This window comes from Miniopterus natalensis, chromosome 5 (assembly GCF_054644295.1).
Source record: "Miniopterus natalensis isolate mMinNat1 chromosome 5, mMinNat1.hap1, whole genome shotgun sequence".
NCBI lineage: Eukaryota > Metazoa > Chordata > Mammalia > Chiroptera > Miniopteridae > Miniopterus > Miniopterus natalensis.
Window position 1 is genome coordinate 38,584,835 of NC_142085.1, and position 24,215 is coordinate 38,609,049.

Sequence of the window (24,215 nt, forward strand, 5' to 3'; positions counted from 1 at the left end):
GAAATAGAATACATGGTTTATTCCCCCTGTTGAATATATGCATTTACGACTTCAGAGAAGATTGAATACCGGTTATAGGTTGTAGGATATCTAACTGTTCCACAAACTAGAAGTGGAAACAGGTACCAATAAGATGGTGTAAACTTTTTTTTTCTAATATGCCTCTTAAAAAATATTTTTGAAGGGTTGCTAGTAGCTTTAGATGTTTTTCTACTCCCCCAAAGTCGAACACTTTAAATTGCTCCTGATGTTACAAGGCCCATTTGTTTTCTAAAAAGTACACAGGTGGTGTAGTTAGTTAAAGAACATGTTTAGTGTGCCCTTCTCTTTATCTCTTCTTTTTTATCTAGTTGAAGGAGTTACCCTAGAGAATGGGATAAAAACATTGGCATGTACTTCATCTACGTTAGTCCCTTATATATTACTTTGATGTCCTTTCATCAATTTTTATTCCAAAAAAACGATTTTAGAATCTACTAAAATTAGAGTTGGTATAAGTGGTCACTCTGTTTAAATTTCTTTGAACATTAAAATGGTTATGCTAAGTGAAATAAGCCAGGCAGAGAAAGACAAACATCACATGATCTCCCTTATATGTGGAATTTAAAGAACTTAATAAACTGATGAACAGAATAGACTCAATGACATGGAAGCATAGATCAGACTGACAATGTCAGAGGGATGGAGGAAGGCGGGTGGGTGGAGGGGGAGAGAGTAACCAAAGAATTTATATGCATATATGCACAACCCAAGGACACGGACAATGGTGGGAAGAGGGATGGGGAGAGGGATGGGACAGGATGGAATGGGTCATTGGGGAGAAAAAGAGACATCTGTAATATTTTAAACAAAAAAAATAAAATAAAATAAAATGAGTATCATCATAGTTGGCATGTTGATCAATAGCTTAACAAATAACATTTAAGAAAATAAGATATTTAACATATTTTGTAGAATATCAGAACTGGAGAGAAATTGAGTGGTTGTTAGCTAGGGGTGATTTGGCCCTCCTGGGAACATCTGGCTATGTCTAGAGAGAATTCTGGTTGTCATAGCTGGGGATTGCCATTTGACATGTAGTGGATACAGTCAGGGATACTGATGCAGGATGCATAGGGCAGACCACTCCCACCAAAGAATTATCTGGTCCATAATGTCAACAGTGCCAGGGTTGAGAAACCCTGATGTAGTCTCTCTCCATGGGATGTGGAAACTGAAGTTCTGAGAGGTTAAATATTACCAGTTTGCCCAGTGGGTAAGCCAGTTCCCGAGCTTAAGCTTCCTACTCACAGTTCTGAGCTTTTTGAACTACATTGTTTTTCCCTCTTCTATATAAATGAGCAACTCATCTATATAAAAACATGAGATATGTAAGGAATATATAGGAATTTTAATAAAACTCAAGGGTTTTGATTATTCATGGAGTAAGAAGAAGCTAGTCATCAATAAGCATATTAAAGTTTTAAAAATTCTCTTTTTGTGATTCTTTTGTGAACAAGTTTTTTGATTAGGGCACTAAGTTGTTTGGGGTAGCAGCTGCTGCTTTGACAACGTTTTTTTCCTTAGTTGATTAAGCAATAAACGTTAGAGATCTCAACAGGTGTTCTCTCTTACGTTTTAAGCGTCAGTGTAATGCCCTCAATTCAGTTTTTCTCAACTTCATTTGACAATGGAAGACTTTTAGAATTATTAAATGTGTGCAGCAAGGGCTTAGGAGATAGGCTAGTATTAAAGTACACCAAGAAAAATGGGATTATAGGTCAGTATTGTCAGAAAGTATAAAACTGACTGTCAGAGGAGGGGAGCTTGCAAGGGGTGTTTCGGAGGTGAGATCCCCAGCGTAAAGAAGGCCCGCGGAGCTGACATTGAGAGAATGATTTCTTCCTTTATTGTATACAGTGCTGGTTATGTGGACCATAGCAAGCAGTGCACAGTAGCATTCTGCTGGATCATCATTACATAAGGTTACCATCGTGCACACGTGCAGGATGGTCGGGGTCATGGATGGGACACCGAGACCTATCAGCTCTTACCCGACACACCTAACACTGACTCATTTATTTTTTTAAACATCACAATTAAGAATTAGAAACATGAAATTATATTTTATTAAGAAAAATATATATTGAGAGAGAGTAAAAGATCTTTTGTTTCACATTTTCACTGTCAAGTATGATATGTATCATATGTCCATTTAATATTAGGTATGATAATGCTAAGTTAGCTTCCCAAATCTGGTGCCAAGTCATATGAAAATTCTCTTTCAGACTGGTACATTTTAAAAATTTTTATTGATTTTCAGAGAGAGAAGAAGGGAGGAGGAGAGAGAGAAAAAAACATTGATGTGAGAGCAAAACATCTATTGGCTTCCTCCTGCATGCCCCCTAATGGGGATCAAGTCCACAACCAGAATATGTGCCTTGACCAGGAATTGAACCGCAACCTTTCCATGCCCGGGATGACGCCCAGCCAACTAAGACACACTGGCCAGGGCCAGCCAGACTGGTACTTTTAATGAGGGAAGAACACACTTTTTTTCATTAGAACTTAGTTATTTCTCAACTTAAAATGTATTAAATATATTTAATTGTTTTATTTTAGACAGCTCATTTTATAGTTGTTTTCATATTGAAGCCAGTGATTTCTTTCTTTATTTTTAAAAAAATACTTTTTCTGTATTTAGAGTTGCTTATTTGATTCAGATATAATTTTGATTAAGAGGCTTTTCTTTTTAGATTTCAGAAATTATCAGAACTGGAAGGGGATCAGTGTAACAACTTTTATATAGACAGTTCAGATTGCTCGGCATCTGAATCCCTGGATTCTCCCATCCTGTTTCGTTCATCTAGAGGAAACATCACACAGTCCATTAAATTACAACTAAAGATGCTGTTCCTTCTAGAAATTGCATGCCTGATGGCCGTGGCAGCTGTCTAGTAGCTTTATGTTGACATCGTGTTCAGATATTGAGCAGATGTTGTCACTTACCTGAAATCACTTACCTGTCTCAGTGATACATATAGGTTTACATCTATATGTGTAGGTTATTACAAGCTAGACATTCTTTGCTTTAATTCTAACTTGGAATTCCACTGGGTAGCACCTTCAATACAGTTATAAAGTCACTTGATAATTGAGTTTGCCAGGAAAAATGACTTCCAGTCAAATTGCGAGTAGCCAGTAAAAACAGCCTTGCATGGAAGATGGCATTCATGCCATTTGCCAGATATTTGTTGAGCGACTCGTATGTAAAGTCTTAGAGGATTGGAGCACAGGACTTTTGTTTTCTGTTCCCGTTTAGCATGGATGAGGTTTCTCAGTTGCTTTGATCGGCAGAGGCGTTGAGGGATGAGTTAGGTAAAGGCTGGAAAATGTCATGTGCTAAGGAATCACTTGGGAAGCCTGTTGGGCAAAAAATTTTCAGTTTCATAGTGAGCAGCTACACCCAAAGGCAGCTTTAGCAATGAAGTGCTTGACCTTCTGCAGTGGCATCCTGCCATCCCTCTCCCCCTGAGGTCCTCTGGCCATCAGCTAGAAGGGGTGGCATCTGGCCAACCTTAAATTAGCCAAAAGATTCCTTTTCTGTAGTTTTGGCTCCCAGACCTTCAAGCATCATTGCTAATAAAGGATTTCTCTTCATCTCAGTTTCTGGGCAGGTCGTTCATTTAACCTCATCTTTTCCTCTTCTGGTGTCTGCCGGCTTGGAGTCCAGCACAAACAAAGATAGTTATTTCTAAGCCACAAACAAACACACACAAACACAATATTACATTCTTAATTAATCAAGATCCTATAGACTCTGAATTTGAGTATTTCGTTTTTGAAAAAGAGGAGGTTTCCTCAAAACTCAAAAGTAAACTTATATCACTTTAGGAACAAATTAATTCTTAAATCAAAAAAAGAAAGGAATACATTAAATGTCTTAAATCCATTACATCTATTTAAATCTAAATTTAACAGTGATAGAATAGACAAAAAGTTCCACAGCATTTTTAACAAATTCCTCAGTCCAATAGGTCACCTGGGTCATTTGCCTGAAGAAGGCACCTTTTCTTTTGTCAAGTAAAGGGTCTGTGGAGTTTATGTCCATGGATCATTTGGCCATTCAGCTTTTAGTTATTATATATATTATATATATGTTATATATATATATTTACAACTCTGCTTATAATGTTTAAGTCTTTATATAAAAAGAGAGAAGTTAGGTATCATGGAATACAATTATTGTATGAATTCTGTTTGATTAAATGGCTTCATTCACCTGGCAGTCTGCTGAAAGTGAATCAGGAGGGCAGCCAGGATCCACTGTGTGCCCCAACCTATCCAGGCAATCTGCTGAAAGTGAATCAGGAGGGCAGCCAGGATCCACTGTGTGCCCCAACCTATCCAGGCAATCTGCTGAAAGTGAATCAGGAGGCAGCCAGGATCCACTGTGTGCCCCAACCTATCCAGGCAGTCTGCTGAAAGTGAATCAGGAGGCAGCCAGGATCCACTGTGTGCCCCAACCTATCCAGGCAGTCTGCTGAAAGTGAATCAGGAGGGCAGCCAGGATCCACTGTGTGCCCCAACCTATCCAGGCAGTCTGCTGAAAGTAAATCAGGAGGGCAGCCAGGATCCACTGTGTGCCCCAACCTATCCAGGCAATCTGCTGAAAGTAAATCAGGAGGGCAGCCAGGATCCACTGTGTGCCCCAACCTATCCAGGCAATCTGCTGAAAGTGAATTAGGAGGGCAGCCAGGATCCACTGTGTGCCCCAACCTATCCAGGCAGTCTGCTGAAAGTGAATCAGGAGGCAGCCAGGATCCACTGTGTGCCCCAACCTATCCAGGCAGTCTGCTGAAAGTGAATCAGGAGGGCAGCCAGGATCCACTGTGTGCCCCAACCTACCCAGGCAGTCTGCTGAAAGTAAATCAGGAGGGCAGCCAGGATCCACTGTGTGCCCCAACCTACCCAGGCAGTCTGCTGAAAGTAAATCAGGAGGGCAGCCAGGATCCACTGTGTGCCCCAACCTACCCAGACTCTCCTGATTCAGATACTTGTCAGCAGAATTTGAGCCAAATAGCCTCAATGAAGCGTCTCCCTCATTCACTTCTTGCCAAATTACATTTATTTGCCCTCATATCTAGTTCACTCTATTTCTTCAGGCTTGGGGCACCTCACCACTCAAGCTTTAGTGCCCATTTCACCTAAAAATTTCAGTGAAGTAACATTTCAGTAAAATGTGTTTTCTAGGCTAGGTGATCCTTGGCTGTCAATATTCATTTTCCTCAGGGAGCAACAGCCGAGTTATAGCACTATCCTTCACTGTTTAAATTTTCTTGTAGCAGTATAGTGCTGCTACTGCTGTCACTTATTTCCACCCTACATCCCATTTCTCTCAGAATAACCTGTGTTCCAGGGAATTACAGGATCAGAGGACAGACAGTGTTCTTTTTGAGAGTTGTAGATAGGTCCACGGCTTTCAGAGGGAAGGAGAGTCTAACATATCAGGATTTCCTGCTTTGTATTGTTTTCGCAGGTACCCTCTGATACTACTTTATATTTGTGGTCTCTAATAGGGCCTTTGTTTAACATCTTGAACCTTTCCTCCCTAATTTCTGGTGGACTGCTAAAAGATTAAGTCCAATTGTTAGCATTTGATGTATTTTCTCCCTTCCAGACCACATGGTATCTATTTTTCCCTTGTGGGTCCCTTTTGTGGAAGCTTTAGGGCTTTAACAACTTGTCACTGTTTCTCCTTGGCTGTCCTCTTCTTGCCATCGTTGTGCGTGCAGCCTTACTTAAGTGGTCTGGTGTCCATCCTCTAGAGAACAGCCAAAGGTGAGGGGTGTGGGGGCGGGGAGAAGGAAATCAAGAGGCCTGTATTAATGGTACAGTGACATGAGAATCTATGGACCCTGCCTTTTTTAACATTGTGGTATCTGGTGCTCAAGGAAACTTTAATTTTCATCAGTTCCCCCAAACCACCTCATGCATCCATAATATCTAAATAAAAACAATGGGCTAGCTATGAAAATGTAAGATTAAGACAAGCCATCTGGCTTTAGTCTCCAACTAGAGTGCTTCTCTTAAGCTCCTCTTACATATATATTCTGGAGTTTCTGCTGCCTGGCAACTCCATCAGTTTCTGTTTGGGTCATTTTTTATAGTTTCTGTAGAACTGGAAGGTGGCCACTCAAAATAGTCCTGGGTCCATTTAAGCATGTGATATGACTGCTAGGCCAACTGCTGCAAGTGACAAAGGGATATGAAGTCAGCTATGGGTTGAGGTGCTCTCAATAGAGAAAGACTGGCATTGACTGTAACTATCGCCACATTGACCAGTGGACACAGGAAGTAGGTGATTAATATTGAAGTGTAATCTGACAGGCAGAAAAAACATCCCTCAACTTCATCTTGGGGTAAGGCACTTCTTTAGTATGTCCTGGGATTACTCAGGTTATTTTCCCTGTAATAGAGACCAATTTACTAGGCCTGGGTGCTTGCTGGAGATACTATAAGGGAAGATAGATGCCTTTCAGTTGTGTGTGTACATAAGCAGGATAAGTGTTTGGATAAGTGTTTGAAATAGGTCTCTAGACAGCGACACCAGGATTCACTTCATAGCACTGCTTTTCACCCTTGCCTGTATGTTACAGTACTGATGCTTAGGTCTCCCCTCAGAGACTCTGAGTTACTGGTCTGGGGTGTGTCCAGGTGTTGGAGTTTTAAAAGGTCCCCAGGTGATTCACATATGCAGCCAATTTTGAGAACTGCTCTAGAAGGTACTAAAATTTTTAAGATGTGGTCCCTGCCTTTAAGGAAATCCCAGTACACTTGATAGGCCAAAGCATAATTACATGGTAAGTAAAATAACAGTGTAAGAATGAAATAACATAGAACTATGTAAGAAGTGCCTGTAACTTTGCTTCTTTTATTTAGGCCAGAATTTAAATGACGGGGTGGACTAAATTGTGCACTGAGAGTTTTGATAAAAAACGACATCTGAGATTTGTGGAAAAAGAGACAATTGAACATACACATCTACTTTTCTCCAAAAACTCCACCAAAATGTCAAGGGATTTTCTTTTTGTAAAGGCTTAAATCCACAAGGATGGGAGAATGGGACTGGAGGCAACATGAACCAAGTGCTGGAAGCTGGAAGGCAAAGGGCTTAGGCTTGGAAAAACAGAACCTGGAATGGGCAGGGGGTCAGCCAAGAACCCCTGGTTTACGTCACAGAATTACCCAAAGGATCAGGAGTTGGCAACACCAAGTACCTCTGGGAATAGGGATGAAGAGGGTTGGGGCTCTAGAATAAGGAGAATTTGTTGAAAGTCTATTTAAGAAGCCCTCAGATCTCCAACTTTTTTCTATCACCTGGCAGAATCCTGTAAGTTAATTCTTCATGGAGAGGGCAGGTGTTAACCCATTTAGAGGTAAGGGGGTGCTGGGAAATGTAGTCCTTATTCTGTGTGGATATGTGCTCAGCTAAAACTTATAGTACAAGAGAGAATGAATAATGGGGGATAATTAGCAGTGAGTACTGTGCTTACGTATACAGGAATTTGCTACGTTAGTATAATAATATTAGTAACAATAATGATGTTAATGAAAATAGTAGCAGCAAACTCTTACAGTGCTTTCTACATGCCCAACACACTTCTAGGAACTTTATGTGTATTAACTCCCCTAATCCCCAGAATCTTGTGACACTGGTTCTTTTATCCCATTTTGTAGATGTAGAAAGGGAGGCACTAAGGAGATACGTAACTTCTTCAAGGTTTCACACCAGAACCAGGCCTAAGACTTCATCTTTCTATGATTAAACCTGACATTGTGATTAAGTTTCAGAAAAACCTGATTTCTAATTAAAATTGTTTAATATGTTGGCTTTGTGTTCTCTTTGGAAAAAATGATTATACTGATATATGTGCTTGATAAATGTAAGGGATTATTACTAGTTTTATAAAGCTATTTTGTTTGTACAAATTCAAGTAACAATACAAATAATTTAACATTTGAAGTGTATTGATTTTTTTTTCTCTTTAAAATGGGTTCATATACTTTTTTTTTAAAAATATATCTTTATTGATTTCTGAGAGAGGAAAGGAGAGGGAGGGAGAGAGAGAGTTAGAAACATCAGTGGTGAGAGAGTCATTGATCGAGCCCGCAACCTGGGCATGTGCCCTGACCGGGAATCGAACCCCGATCACCTGGATCCTAGGTCGACGCTCAACCGCTGAGCCACGCCCGGCTGGGCCAAATACTATTTTGAATACTGTTATAGAAGGTGGCAAATGACATAATTAAATTGGTAATTTAGAACATAACTCTGGCCACAGCATGTGAGACTAAAGGCAGGGAGACCAGGATGGAGATGATTGTTGAGTCTAGAGGCTCTTAAACTTGAGCACCCATCAGAATCACCTGGAAGGCTTGCTCAATCAAAGAATCTGATTCAGTCGGTCTAAGGTGAGGGCCAAGAATTTTCACTTCTAACAAGTTTTCAGGTGTTGTTGCTGCTGGTGGTCCAAGGACCACAGCTTCAGAACCACTCTATCTGAAAGGTAAGAAGAATTTAAACTGTGGCAGTGGAGGAAAGGTGGAGCCAGGAAGAGGTAAATAGACAATCAGGGAGAACTGATAGGCTTTGTGATTCTTTGGAAGTTGAGGCAAATGGAGAGGAAAGGACCTAGGGCAATTGTCAGGAGTTAAACACTGAGTGAAAGACAGACTGAAAAGTTTCTGCTAGGTATGCAATTAGAAGGCCATTAGTGACTTGCTGACCTAAATAGAAGCATTTTCATAGAAAAGTGGGGTCAGAAATAGATTAGATGATTAAAGCTTCAAGGGAATCTGATTATCCTGTAATAGCATATAGAATATGGATGTCTTTAATTTTTTAAAAAAATTTATCTTTATTGTTGAAAGTATTACAGATATCCCCTTTTTCCCCCCATTGATCCTCTCCACCCCACATCCCCCCCCTCCCCCCCCTTCACCACACTCTATTGTCTGTGTCCATGGGTTATGCATATATGCATATAAGTCCTTTGATTAATCTCTCCCCACCCACTCCCCCCCCCCACCACCTTACCACTGAGATTCATAAGTCTGTTCCACGCTTCTGTGTCTCTGGATCTATTTTGTTCCTCAGTCTATTCTGTTTATTAGATTCCACATATGAGTGAGATCATGTAAAACTGAATCAGGAAGAATCAGAAAACCTCAATAGGCTAATAACAACCGATAAAATTGAAGCAGTGATAAAAAAAACTCCCAGCAAACAAAAGCCCTGGTCCAGATGGGAGCTTTCAAATTCTTTAAGTTGTAGTGTTAGATAGTTTATTAAAAATTTTTCTTGCTTTTTGAAGTAACCTGCAGTGCTATGAACTTCCCTCTTAGGACTGCTTTCACTGTGCCCCATAGATTTTGGGTTGTTGTGTGTTCATTTTCTTTGTTTCCAAGAAGTTTTTGATTTCTTTCTTGATCTTATTGGTAACTCACTCATTGTTTAATAACATGTTATTTAGCCTCCATGTGTTTGAATGTTTTTGAGTGTTTTTACTGTAGTTGATTTCTAGTTTCATGCCCTTGTGATCTGAGATGCTTGATATCATTTCACTCTTCTTGAACTTGTAGAGACTTGTTTTGTGTCCTAACATGTGGTCTGTCTTTGAGCATGACCCATGTGCACTTGAGAGGAATGTATATTTTGCAGCTTTAGGGTGAAATGTTCTGTAAATATCAATTAAATCCATCTGATCTAGTGTGCCATTTAGTCACCATTTCTGTGTTGACTTTTTGTTTAGAAGATCTATCCAGTGAAGTCAGTGGGGTGTTAAAGTCCATGACTATGACTGTACTGCTGTTGATCTCTCCCTTAAAGTCCTTAAGGTTATTATTGATAGGTCCTTATTTATTGCCATTTTAATTCTTTATGCCTATGTTTCTCTATTTCTTCTGATTATTACAGCAGCCCCTTTTACATTTCTTGAAATGCGTCTATTTCTACTTCTAATTACAGCAGTCCCTTTAACATTTCCTGCAGTGCTGGTTTGGTGGTAATAAACTCCTTTACCCTTTTTTTTTTTTTTTTTAAATCTGGGAAGCTCTTTATTTCACCATCTTGAATGACAGCCTTTCTGGATAGAGTAGTCTTAGTTCCAGATCCTTGTTTTGCATTACCTTGAAGACTTCATGCCATTCCCTTCTCGCCTGCAGAGTTTCTGATGAGAAGTAGGCTGACAGCTTTATGGGAGCTCCTTTGTAGGTAACAGGTTGCTTTTCTCTTGTTGCCTTTAATATTTTCTCTTTGTCTTGAATTTTTGGCATTTTAATTATGATGTGTCTGGGCATGTACTTTGGATTCTTCTTGCTTGGAATTCTCTGTGCCTCCTGAACTCGTGTGACTTTTTCTTTCACCAGGTTTGGGCAGTTTTCTGCCATTATTCCCTCAAACAGGTTCTCTGACCTTCCCTTACTTTTGATCTCTTCTGGCATTCCTATGAGGCAAATATTGTTACCTTTCATGTTGTCCCACAGCTCCCTTAGACTCTCCTCCTATTTTTTAATTGTTTTTTCTTTTTGGATCTCTGATTGAGTGATTTTTTTCTACCCTGTGTTCTAATTCACTGATTTGATCCTCAGCTTCCTCTGATCTGCTGTGTATTCCTTCCAATGTATTCTTTATTTCTGCTATGTCATTCTTAATTTTCTTCATAGTTTCCATATCTTTTTTCATGCTGTTGAGAATCCTTACAATCAGTATTCTGAACTCTATATCTGATAGATTGCTTATCTCCATTTCATTTAGCTCTTTTTCTGGAGACTTTTCTTGTTCTTTCATGTGGGGCTTGTTTTTTTGTCTCCCTATTTTGGCTGCCTGTTTGGGTTTGTTTCTATGTATTAGGTAGATCTGCTAGGACTCTCAGTGTTTTTGGAGGATCTCTGGTACAGGCCAATGTCAGATACTGTTTGTGACTGGCCTTGAGTACCTGGTTTGGAGCTATCAACAACCCATGGCTTGAGGTCCCTCTTTTGGGCCTGGGTGCAATTGGACTGGACCAAGCTGCACACCAAAGTCTGTTTTTCCAAGGCCCGGGTCCAGAAGCAAATCAGGCAAAGACTCAGAGCACTCTGAGGTCTGCTTCTGCCTGCAGGCTGATTAATCTGATTCTCTTAATGAGCGTCAGGCTGTAGAACCTCCTTGGGGTAGGGTGAGAAGCTTTCCAACAGGGTGAGGCAATTGCTTCCCCCTCAGGCAAAAGCTACTTGGAAGGTGTTTTCCTCTGCAGTATGGGAGAATGACTTGGCACAGGAATACAGAGGGATGCCCCCTGAGCTCTGTCTCCAGAGCCCACAACCCTAGATTCTCCTCACACAGCTCCAGTCTACTCTGCCCTCCCTCTTCTGGTGCCAGAGGTGAGTAGCTGCACATGAAACTTTATGCGTTGGCTCTTTAAGAGGGTGCCTGCAGTTCCAAATGTCTCCCTGGCAGACAGAAATCCGGCTGCTTTTCACAGCCAGATGTTATGTGGGCACTTTTCTCAGTTCTGGTGCTCTTGGCTGGGAAACCCATCCTGGGATTTTAGGCCCCAGAGTCCTCAGTGGGAATGCCCCACAGCTGAGATACCCCTCTGGACCTTCAGCTGCTGCCTGTGGGAGCCCAGACAGCTTTCTTGTGACTTCGCACTTCCTACAAGTCTCCATGTGGTCTCCCACTTTTCCTCCTTGGTTAGAAGGGTGCTCTCTAGCTCGTCTTCAGTTGCATTTGATTATTTAGGATGGTTTTGCTATATTTTAGTTATAATTCCTGTTTGTTCCCGGGAGAGTATCAGTGTAGCTTCCACTTAATCCAGCACCATCTTTAATCTCTCGCATTTTTAAGATTTTGAAACACTAGGTTATACTCTGTACCATTGCTCATTTTAGCTGGCTACCTGGGTTGGATCAGACTAAAGGGTTCATGCTATGCATTGTGATACTTTCTGGCTTTTCCCTTGACTGTTGGTTTAAAAGTGGATCTGACATTTAAAAACGTTTCTATATCCAGTTTATCTCAAGTGGAACTCATCCTTCTGCATATATGTATTAGTTTTACATCCATGTAGAAACCGTTTTCCTTGCATTTTGTTACGTATGGTGGCTTTCAAAGCCCTTTCTGACTGTTCGATCCTACTTATGGATGCTCAAGACAACTCAGACTTAAAACTTCAGAGTTGTCAAGTTCTTTTGGATTTACCTTGGGGTTTCTCTCACTGCTGTTCCTACTGTCACTATTATAGTTCATGTCCTCAATGCTTTTGTCCTGAATGATTATCATATTTGTGAAAAGAGTCTTTGTTCTCACTCCTTCTTACTCTAGTTCGCACTATGCATCTGAGATTAATTTTCTTGGAATACAGCTCCTGATCACAGTACTTACTTGTTTAAAACCTTCCCCATGTTTAATAGTAAAGTTCAGTTTTCTTAGCATTTAAGATCTTAGGTGAACTGGCTTTCACTTTTCTTTCCAACTTTAGTTTTTAACCCCATCTTTTGTGCTTCATCCACACTACTCACTGGTTGCACCAAAGCTTCCCTGCCTTTCTGTTTTTCTTATAGCTTCTGCCCCTCAGAACATCCTCCCTTTCCTCTCACTTGTTCTTGTCCGTTTCCATATAGTGCTACATCTATAACTCATTATATTTATTCTGTCCCATATTTTACTTACATATAAAATTCATCTTCATACCTCCCATGATGCCCATATTAATCCCAGACACAGAAATTGATTGAATGAATGGAAGAATGGGAAGCTGGTTGTCTTGATTTAGTGAAAATAAAGTGATGATTCATTTAAGTGTCACAGTAAGAGTATTGTGAATCAGTGAATAACTTCTAATGGAATTTGCTAATGCTGCTGTGAGTGAGGCATTAAGGGACTTCTTCTAAGTATAGTCTATCAACTTTGTCATATCTCTTTTGATTGTTCAGAAATCTTTTTATTTTAACTTCTTTGTATTTGATTATGTCTTAGATATTTCAGTGAGCTGAATATATCCTGATTGTGAGATGTCACTATTATATTATGCTGTTTATGAGAAGCTTGTTAAGCATCGCTTGGATGACGTGTATAAGTATACATACACACACAGATATGAATTCACCCATATTTTACCTGAGCTTCATATGGTGGACAGCTGTGCTTACTCACACAGTGGTTATTAGTAAGATCTTATGAATGGATGCACTAGCCAGATTAATGATCTGTACCAGTTATTTTCTGCCTTTTGATAAATTCCATTGATGTGTTTTCTGATTCTGCTTTAGTTACTCATTGGAGTGTGAGGTGGAAAAGTTCCAGTAATGAGTCTATAGAAGTGATGCATAGGATTTGTTGGTTGTAATTGAATTTAGAGGAAGAATCATCTAACTCCAGCATAAGAAATTATAGTACTATAAGTTATAAATATTATAAAACATTTCAAATTTAGAACAGAATGGTACAATTGAATTTTCAAAACTAACTTGTTTTCTTTTTGGCCAAGCATCAATAATTTGGGGCCTTTAGACTCTGTTACTTTTAGGACTATTTAAGAATTATAGTTATGGTATTTGTGTTTAGCTCTGCCTATACGTGGGCCTTGAATTTGTTCATATATCAGTGAGACTCACAGTTATTCTAAAAAGAGCAGATACAGTTAGTGAATGATGTTTATTTTCTGGTTAAAACAGTTTTTTTTTATTCATTTGAGCTTTATTTTATTAATAGCTCTTCAATTGGGACTTAGAATTGGTTTACTGTTAAATTTTTCCTGTTTACAAAGGGGAGAGCTCATTTATTTTTCATACTTTGTCATGTTGTTCCCTTTGCTTCTGAGAAAAGGGCAACAAGCTATTTAGATAGGGAAGTTTAGGCTATTTATAAAGCTAGGCAGGTTAATTTAAATTGACAGCTTGGTAATGTCCTCCTTGGTGAATGACGCACATGGGTTTTAGATGATGTTGGCGTGCTGTTTTCACTTATAGTTAGGAATTAGCTGGAGGAATTTGTGTGCTTTGGGCTTTGGTTGACGTAGGTACTTGGTACAGATACGTTTTAGGAAACATCTCATTTCCATATAAATAAAAGAGGATTAAAAAATATTTAGATGGCTTGCCCTTAAATTCCAGCTGGTATAAGGATGATGAAAATATTTCTTTTGACTTTCTGGAAAGACAACTTTGGTTATGTTTAAGCAAAGTGAAGTCATTGCAGGTTTATTCAGAAATACTTTTCATTTTTTTGGAATCATTTTTTAGTATCACCTATATGTACATTTATTTAAAGATTACATTTTTAGTGCACATTTCTCTAAACTCCAACTAATCTCTTAGTAAGTTTTATAGATAGCTTCACTTAAGAAATTTTTAAAATCACATCAATAACCTTGTCAATTTGATTTCAATGAAAGACGAGCCAAAGAGGTCATCTACCGTGACAGAACTGTGGTTCTCTTTTTAAAAGACAGTAAATATCAGTTTGATTGAAATGGTTTGTTTTTTTTTAAATATCTTTTTATTGATTTCAGAGACAGGGAGGGAGGGATAGGGAGATAGAAACATCATCAATGAGAGAGAGTCATTGATCAGTTGCTTCCTGCATCCTTCCTACAGGGGATTGAACCTGCAACCCTGGCATGTGTCCTGACTGGGAATGGAACTGGAGACCTCCTGGTACATGGGATGACACTCAGCCAACTGAGCCACACTGTCCACACTGGCTGATTGAAATGGATTTCTGTGTGTGTTTTTTTATTTTTGAGTGTCGCTTACTTCCACTCCCTCATGAAATGGGCTTTTGTTTTCTCCCTCCCTCCTACTTTGCAGACAGTGTTATGTTAAGGTCACCAGTTATCACATTTTCAGCCGTCATCTCACTTTCTATTGGTAGCATACAGCACAACTCCATTGCACTCCCTCTTAGAAATACTTTCTTCATTTGGCTTCTAGGCCAGCACATTTTCCTAGTTTTCCTGCAAAGTCTTTGGCTTTTTTCTTCTTCTCAATATTGCTGATTTATTTCTCACCTCTTGTCTTTGTAACATTGGATTTTTTCTCTATGTACTCATTTAACCTCACCTAGTCCCATGTTTTTTAATGCCATCTGTATGCGTAAGGCTTTCACATATCAAAGTCAAATTAATAGCTTTATCTTAATGTCTGAAGGCATCTCAAACTTAATATCTTCAAAACTGAACTCCTGGTATCTCAACACACTTCTTTGTGGTTTTCCCTTTTTTAGTTAATGGCAACTGTCTCCTTCAAGTTGCTCAGGGCAAAAGCCTTTGAATCATCTTTAGCATTTCTTTGACTCATACTCCACATCCATTTCATTGGCAAATCCTTTTGACTATCTTTAGACTATGTCCAAAGTCTCACACCTTTTATGCTACTATGATTCATCATCTCTTACTGGGATTATTTCGGTATCCTGTAATCAATCTTGCTGTGTCCACTCTTGCCTATTTATAGGCTGTTCATCAAATAGCAGCCAGAGGGATCCTGTTGAAATGCAATTTCAGAGAAGGGCATGATTTTGCTTATTGGCTTCCTGTCAAGTCACCTACTTGACTCATTCTCACAGTAAACCTCAGAGTGCTTACAGTGACCTACAAGGCCTTGTCCGATCTGTGCCATCTCTCCATCCCTTCCTCTTAGTTCTTCAACTTTGTCTCCTATCACTGTTTCTCTTACCCCAGACCAGATATTCTGAACTGTTTGTCTTTCCCCTGATGTGCTCAACATGTTCATACCCCAGGACCTTTGCACTAGCTGGTCCCTCTGCCTGGAACATATATTCCCTTGCCTGTATGCATGGTACACTTCCTCGCTTCCTTCAACTCTTCCTTTAAATGTCACATCTCAGTGGGTGTTTCCCCATCTTCCTATTTAAAATCACAGTAGCCCCACCTGCTCCCCTAGTCACCTAATCTCTGCTTTACTATTCTCCATAGCACCTGACATCATTTAACACACTCTCTATTTTACTAATTTATTTTGTTTTTATCTTTTTCCTGAGTGGAATGTAAGTTCCATAAGGATAGGATTTTTTTTTTTTCTTTCTTCTGTATCCTCTGCGTCTAGAATAGTGTCCACACAGCATTGGGTACTTTGTGTTTGAATAAGTATGAATTTTTAGTCTTTTCAGCATCATAATTCTTCTGATACAGATAGAAAGTGAGCCTTAGGAGTTTAGTAATTTGTGGAGATGGCACTTGAACCCACATCTGTCTTGGCTATTAGTGCAATCACTGTATGTATCATTAATTTACCATTGGGTACTGTGTGTATGAACTTTACATCAGGTTAATTGCATTGTAACAGAGGAAGTCATCAGTATTATACATTCTGTGTGTGCTCTTACCCTCAATCATTACCTGTTTGAGAGAAACTAGAAACAGATTTTTAATATTTAATTCATGTTGAAGCAGCTTTTCTAGATCATAGAAACATGAAGAGAGAAGTTATTTCCTCAAGCTAAGCATCTTTTGGAGTAAGAATTCTGAGAAACTCAATTCTTCTGCTTTCTAGCAGCAAAATTCTATATTTACTGAGATGAAAAATATCTGAATCCAGGGAACTAGAAGCAGCAAGGAATAAATAAGAACACTTCCTCTGGTTCAGGTATTCCATGGGTATGGATGCCAAGGTGGCAGCTGGAATATGTGTTCATTTTCTACCAGTGAATTGTTCTTCATTCAATGGAATCATAAATTTCCAGAAGTTATCAAGCAACTCACAGTCAAATAGGGAACTGATGAGGGATAGAGGTCACAGTCAGAAGGTAGTCACAGATCGTGATGAGTATGAATCATGCTTTAAGTTTTTGCAGCTGCTTTTGGAGTGCAAACTGTAGGATGTGTCTAGTTGGCATTTCCTAGCACCTGCCCTATTCGTGGTTCATATTGAAAAGGACTGATTGAGCTGAAAGTAAATTCTGCGTGCCAAGAAGAACTGGTACCCCTGGATTATGGAACTGAAATATGCATCCCAGATCTGTCCTCAAACTTAGGTCAGCTGGCCGGACTGTGGCTATTGCAGTGTCCATTCATCTAGGACCCTTAAATTAGAATTTTTCATGAAATGCTGATATTGGTTGAGAGGTGGAAAGATTTCAGATGAGAATTTAGTTATATGCTAATAACATTATGCCTTGTGGTTTCACTGGAAAGCCTGAGGTGTTTGTTTGTTTTTTAGGAACAGAGGTAAACCGAATATTTGAACAGAGTCAATGCACAGATTTTGCCTTTCTTTTAGGAGCTTAGTTTCTCAATTTCTAGCCACTAGCAGCTCCAAGCTCCATTCTCTGACACCTCAGGCCAATAAGACTGTCTGTCTGAATTCTAGCTGTCTCCTGTCACAGAGACTGGGGAGTCTTCTCAGAGGATTTGCCTTATAAATGTCGTGTTCCTCCATGGTGATTCATTTCCTCCAAGTGTCCAATCTCTTTCAGTTTAGGCCTTTTTGTTTAGCCTCTCCAATGCCTTTAAGTAGTTTGTTATATTTTGTTCAGAGTTTATAATCATTAGATGTAGGAGGGTTACTCTGTCATTATTGAAATTAGAACCTCAATAAGTTGGGATATGTAGAGTTTTCATTATCATTTAGGTCAAAATACTCTCTAATTTTTAGTATAATTTCTTACTTGAATCATGAGTCACTTAGACATATATTCAAAATTTTTTTCTAACATAAGGATTTTCTAGTTATCTTTTTGTTAATTTTAGCTTAATTCCACCATGGTCAGAGAATATACTCTGTATGATTTTAATTCTTCAGAAATCATTGAGATTAGATTTATAACCCAGTCTATAGTTAATTAATGCCAGTGTTCTCTGTTCACCTGATTTGTATTCCTAGCTGTGAGGTATAGTAGCTATCAATTTAGTCATGTTTATTAATGGTGTTCAAATCTTACATAGTTTTTATTTTTTTATTTTGGTGTGCTCTGTCAGTTACTGAGATTGGTATGTTAAAATTTCCCACTATATTGGGAATTTATCCATTTCTTCTTTTAATTCTGTGTTTTTTCCTATTTATTTGGAGCCCATGTTGTTATGAGTTTAAATTATGTCTTCCTTGTGAATTGAACCCTTCAAAGAATGAATTTTCCCTCTTTATCTCTGGCAATGCCTTTTCCTTTAAAGTCTACTTTGTCAGCTATTAATGTAGTGACAAGTTTCTTTGGATTGGTTTTTCATTGTATATTTTTTTCTTTCTTTTACTTACAACTTTCTGATATCTTTATTGTTTATTTTGTTTTAAGTAGTTGGGTTTTTTTTTTTAAATCCCAGTGTGACAATCTGTCTTTGAATTGTAACATTTAGATTACTTACAGTTAATATAATTATTGTTTGCATTTAAGTCAGCCATCATACTATTTTCTGTTTCCTTCACCTGTCCTATGCTTTTTTCCTCCATCTCACCATTACCAGCTCATTGACTTTTTCAGTTGTACTCTGCATGACATTCTTCTCATTTCATAGTAGGATGACTTTACTTTCTTTTTTTTTTAGGAAAAGATAGAGTTTTTAATACCCCATTGTGTGAACAAGGAATTGTTGGATTTGGGATTGGAATTGCAGTCACTGGTGCCACTGCCATTGCAGAAATTCAGTTTGCAGATTATATTTACCCTGCTTTTGATCAGGTAGGAAGATTGCATTTTACTGTAATTGATCATTTCTAAGGTTAAGTCTGTGAAGTATTGAAGTCTTGCCTCCACTCTCCTACCCCCTATCATAGGAACTTTTTATTATTTTTGAGCCAGTGCATTGCAAGTTATGTTGTTATGGGCATATATTTAAAGATCTAATAAAATGGTTGAAGAAAATGGAAGGGAATGAAGGACTCATTGTGACATGTCTCTCTCTTTGTCCTCCTCAGATTGTTAATGAAGCCGCCAAGTATCGATATCGCTCTGGGGATCTTTTTAATTGCGGAAGCCTCACCATCCGTTCCCCTTGGGGCTGTGTTGGCCACGGGGCTCTCTATCATTCTCAGAGTCCTGAAGCTTTTTTTGCCCACTGCCCAGGAATCAAGGTATCCTCATTTATGCACTTTTTGATGTTTCCATTTTGGTTCATTCGGTTAATATTAACTAATACGCTTATCTAGAGGAAAGCAAACAGGATTTTGGGAATTTACATAAACTTTTTTAAAAGAGAGCTTAGTATTTTGTTTTAGATCCACTAATCCATTGCTCAGGTTTGTAGAATATTTTTTTTGAAGCAGCACCTGGCTTGACCCTGACATTAATTTTCGGCTTCCAAGAATAAGACTGAGAGCATGATTTATTTTTCCTCTCTTTCAAAGCTCTGTTTCTTTTTACCTTAACAGATTCTGGGGTAAATTAATAAATCTACTGTTTAATTCATAGAGGGATAAGACTTTTGCTTTTAGTTTGTTTCTTTTTAAATAAACTAAAAAAAGACTTTGTTACCTAGGTGTGCTTTTCAGTCCAGGTAAGGTAGTATTTGCTCAAACAATTAACTTTCAAGAATCTTTCTTTTATAGCCTTTCACAACAGTCTTTGGTTTCTGTAATAAGTTAGGTCTTTTACTAAAAACGTTTTGCATATATTAAGTCTTAATTTTTTTTATATTCTTTTCTAGTTCTATTACTGAAGAGTTTTCTAGGGAATAATTATAAAAATTCATAGATATGTCCACCCAGGGCTGTGTGTCTGTTTTTTGATAACATGAACTGGTTGTGAACATGTATTTATGTTTTATTTTTATTTGTTTTTCTTTCTACTAGAGCAAAGTCATTAAGTTTTCTCAGTAGTGTACAGGTTGCATAATTTTTCAATGTAAACTGGGAGTGGTAAGTTGGGACAGAAGCCACATTTGACGCAACAGTTATTTTTGTGCTTAGCTGAACATTGATTTACATTTAATGTTTATGTTACCCAGTATTTTTAAGAACAGATCTTTCTTCTCAGTCCTCTACTTTCTCTACTCCCCTCCTCTTTCTCTTTTTTAATCCCAAATGAAAATGTACATATAGTACAAAATGCTAAAAATAAATACATGAATAAAGCAGATGAAGAAAATATAAATAGTAATACAAGAGAAAGACATTGTGTTGTGCTAAGCAATGTGTTCAGCATTCTATTTACAGAAAATGAAATAGTGTCCTTCAATAAAAATGGTATGAAAATGATTTTGAAAGCCAAATACAGCTTGCTTCAAGGGAGCTTAGTTAAGCTTTTGTGATAAATTCAGGTTCGTTTTAATGGTAACTCTTTCTATGTAACTCTTGTCTTTATGCATTTATTTAACAATCATTAAAAATTACACCCAAGTTTGTGATTTGAGGCAAAATGGTGTAGAAGTTAAGAGCTTGAGCTGTGGTCCTAGTCAGAACTGGGCGAGAACCCTGGTCTAGCAAGAGACATAACCTTGGACAAGCTATTTGATCTCTTTTTTAGCTTTAGTCTGCATTTCTAAATTGGGGAAAATAATAATAGCTACCTTGTGGGGTTGCTATGAACAGCATATGAATTAGTCCCCATAGAGTTCTTAGCCCAGTTAACACATGTGCTAGTTGCTGTCATTATTATCTTTCTTATGATCACCCTCATTCTCAAGAAGACCCTGGAGCCCTTTCATGTCGACTGGAAGTGTGCAGTATCCACACTTTTCTTAAGCTTTGCAATAACTGGACATTACAGTGCCTGATCATAAATTTCAGTGGATTACTTTTTCACATAGGAAATGCAGACCATGTTTTTCATGGAAGAGGAGATTTTGATATTTAAAATTGGAGAAGAGTGTTGCACACCCTTTGAAATTAGCAGTAGAGTATTAGTAGAAAATATTTCTTTATAGATGAATACAGAAAGATATTGAGAACTTTACTTTTTTGTTTTGATGAATGCTCTTTGCATAACCCTATTATTATTATTTTTTTAATATATCTCTATTGATTTCAGAGAGAGGAAAGGAGAGGGAGAGAGAGAGATAGAAACATCAATGATGAGAGAGTCATTGATTGAGCTGGCAACCAGGCATGTGCCCTGACAGGGAATCGAACCCCGTTCGCCTGGATCCTAGGTCGACGTTCAACCGCTGCGCCACACCCGGCCGGGCAACCCTGTTATTTTTTATGTATGTGCAAGTTTATAAGAGAAGAGCAGTTTTAGTCACCAGAATATGATAGACAGCTAATAAATGTTGAACAAGTGGAATATTTTGGGACAGTCTGTAAATTTTTATAAAAAATTCTCATTGTGCTAAAAATGCCAGATTTCTGTTTTTAAATAGTAACAATTGGTTACTTAAATATCAACCCTTCTTATAAAGTGAGTTTCCTAGGATATATTTTTACTAAAACTGTCTTTAAATAAATCTGTTTCTGCAGGTGGCTGTGCCCAGAAGCCCTTTCCAGGCTAAGGGACTTCTTTTGTCATGCATAGAGGATAAGAATCCGTGTATATTTTTTGAACCTAAAATACTTTACAGGGCAGCAGGTAAAGGTTTTCTTTATTTTATATTTGTGAATATCCTTATATTTTTGTTTTTATTTTTTTACTTGTGACTTTGGTTTATATTTACTTTGTAGAAAAAATTCTGATTTGTTCCATATTTAGTTTGTTCTCAGGTGTATATTTTATGTTAAGTTTAGGGAAAATCCATCTAGCCATTTTATATTTTGATTGTGGAAAAAAGAAGCAATGTGAATTATTTGAGAACGTAGGGACTATGGTCATTTACGTAGTAGATGCTTAGTAAATATGGGTTGAATGAAAAAGTGAATGAGCTCATGGTACTAAATGACATTAAATGCCCTTATAGCTGAAGTGTCTATATAGGTCTTCATCTAAATTAGAACACTTTTGGTAGTGAAGGAGGCACTATTGCTGTGTCATCAGGACCACATTGGGATGACGGTCTAAGGAAAACTGTGGTGTTCAGTCACCCTCCTTTTAGCTTAAAATCATGATTCTGTAAACATTCATCTGTGACTGTTTATTTATCAGTTGGAATCGGAATTTTGACATCAAATAATTTGCTTTGTCTAAAGTATATGTTGAATTCAGGAAACATGGCTTTGGCAAAGAATTATTTTCTTTGACTAGTTAAGATTAAAAATATTTTGTTTTATTGCAATGTGATTTACATACAATAAAATGCTTAGATATTAAGTGTTCAATTTGATCAATTTTTGACAGTCTTATACATCCATGTAACCACTGTGCAAAACAAGTCATAGAACATTTTCATCACTCCAGGAATGATGAATCCATTCATCTTCCCTGCCAATCCATTCTCCCTGTCCCAAACTTAGCCACTTTCTGATTGCTATTATGCTAGATTAGTTGCACATTTGGGGGCTTTATATAAATGGAATCACACTGTGTATGTTCTCTGTGTTTGGCTTCTTTTGCTCAACATAATGTTTTTGAAATTCATTCAGATTGGTGCTTATATCAGTAGTTTATTCCTTTTTCATTGCTAAGTAGCATTCCATTGAATGAATAGATCACAGTTTGTCAGATTTTGCCTATTTTGTACAAGGTTGCTAGGGACATTGTGTGTGTGTAGCCTGTCTCAAGTCTCAGAGTTTGAGTTAAGCATGGGACATTTTTGTACATATGCTTTTGTGAATATGCTTTTATTTCTTTTGGGTAATAATTATCCAGGAATGGAGTCAGTGTGTCACAAGGTAGATGTAGATTTAGCTTTAAAGAACCTGCTGAAGAGAATTTTTCAAAGAGAGTTTTTCAAAGCTTTAAAGAACCTGCTGAAGAGTTTTCAAAGAGTTTTTCAAAGTGATTGAGCCATTTTCCACTTTCATTAGAAATTTATCAGAGTTCCAGTTGCTCTTAATTTAAATATATTTTAAATTGAATCTCTATATTTTTTAGGAACTGTATTGTGATCTATATCCTATTATGGGATAAAAAATAATGTAAGAATTTAAAATTTTGAGGCAAATAGGAAAGCATTGATGGTATGTATATACTGAGTAGCTATTTCATTTCTAATAGTTTGGATACCCTTATGGGAATTATATTTGTAAGGCCAACCAGCTGTTATAGCTAATCAATTAATGCATATTTTTTCAGTATTTAATAAATGGAGACTACATTGGAAACATTTGGAAAATAATATTCACTTTGTTGAAATTTTGAAGTCAGGGTTGGTAAGGGAAATGTTTAATGTTATAGGATTCCAGCTAAGCTAATGAGCTTGAGAAATTTGCTATAGGCTTGGTTGGGGGAAGATGAAAGTCTCTGATGAGGATCATGGTTCAGAAGTTTTTCAGAAGTTTTCCCATGATTGATTATGTGCTATTTCAAAGACTCTCACTGTGAATCTTTTCTGGACCCCCAGTGTCTCTATAAAGACCAAAAAGGTGCTAGCTTTTCCACAACTAGAGAGCTTCTCTGTAGAAGAAAGGAAAAAGAGTTAGCCATCAAAGTCTTCATATGAATGTTCTCTAGGCAGTTATCAAAGTTGATCACAGGGCCAGCAGCATGAGATTCAATTTAGAAATTAGAAATGAAAATTGTCAGTCTTCCTTCAAGACCTACTGAATTAGAACCTCTGGGAGGAAGGCCCACTTGCCTCTGTGTTAGCCCTCCTGGTAATTCTGACTCATACTAAATTTTGAGAATCACTGCTTAAGGTCAGTTCTGAAGCAATAATTGAAGTTGCTTATTTCCATTTACTTTATTTTATTATTGGTTCTTATACAGAATTTGGGATGCTTTTAAGCCATGGCTTTCTCTGATTTGGCCTCTGGTTAGAATCAGTATCTTGCAGCTGAACATATTCTGGTTTCTGCTTTTTTTGGGGGGGGTAGAGGGGAGCTCTGACTGGTCTGACTGATTCTTCAGTTGCTGCCTACATACAGCCATCTCTTCTCTAGCTCTCTGTTAATCTCTCAGGTCTGTGTCACACTGGTGAAGTAAATGCCAAACTTCCACTTGTTTGGAATGACATGAAAAGAAATGGAACATTTTGATTCAGGTATCTGAGGGACCTTATAGAAGACATGTCTGAATTGATGATCAAGTGGATCTAAAAAAAAAGGTGCTTTCATTTCAATGACCAGAGTGGTTGACGATTTCTAAGTGGTGGCAATGGAAAGGCTTTTGGTATCCATAAATAATCATTTAGTGGACATTTTACTTACATTCTTTCTTCTTGAATTTCCAGCATATATTTGGGAACAGTCAAAACAAAGTGGATTAAAGA

At 37.9% G+C, this 24,215-nt stretch overlaps 1 protein-coding gene across 1 annotated transcript in view; it reads left to right on the forward strand.

The window, feature by feature from the left end:
- Window positions 1-24,215, forward strand: part of BCKDHB (branched chain keto acid dehydrogenase E1 subunit beta) — a 164,171-nt gene that overhangs the window by 16,686 nt on the left and 123,270 nt on the right. The window contains exons 4-6 of the mRNA XM_016207356.2: window positions 18,525-18,658; window positions 18,895-19,050; window positions 21,373-21,481. Of these exons, the coding sequence (XP_016062842.2) occupies window positions 18,525-18,658; window positions 18,895-19,050; window positions 21,373-21,481 (399 nt within the window). The remainder of the gene's footprint in view (window positions 1-18,524; window positions 18,659-18,894; window positions 19,051-21,372; window positions 21,482-24,215) is intronic.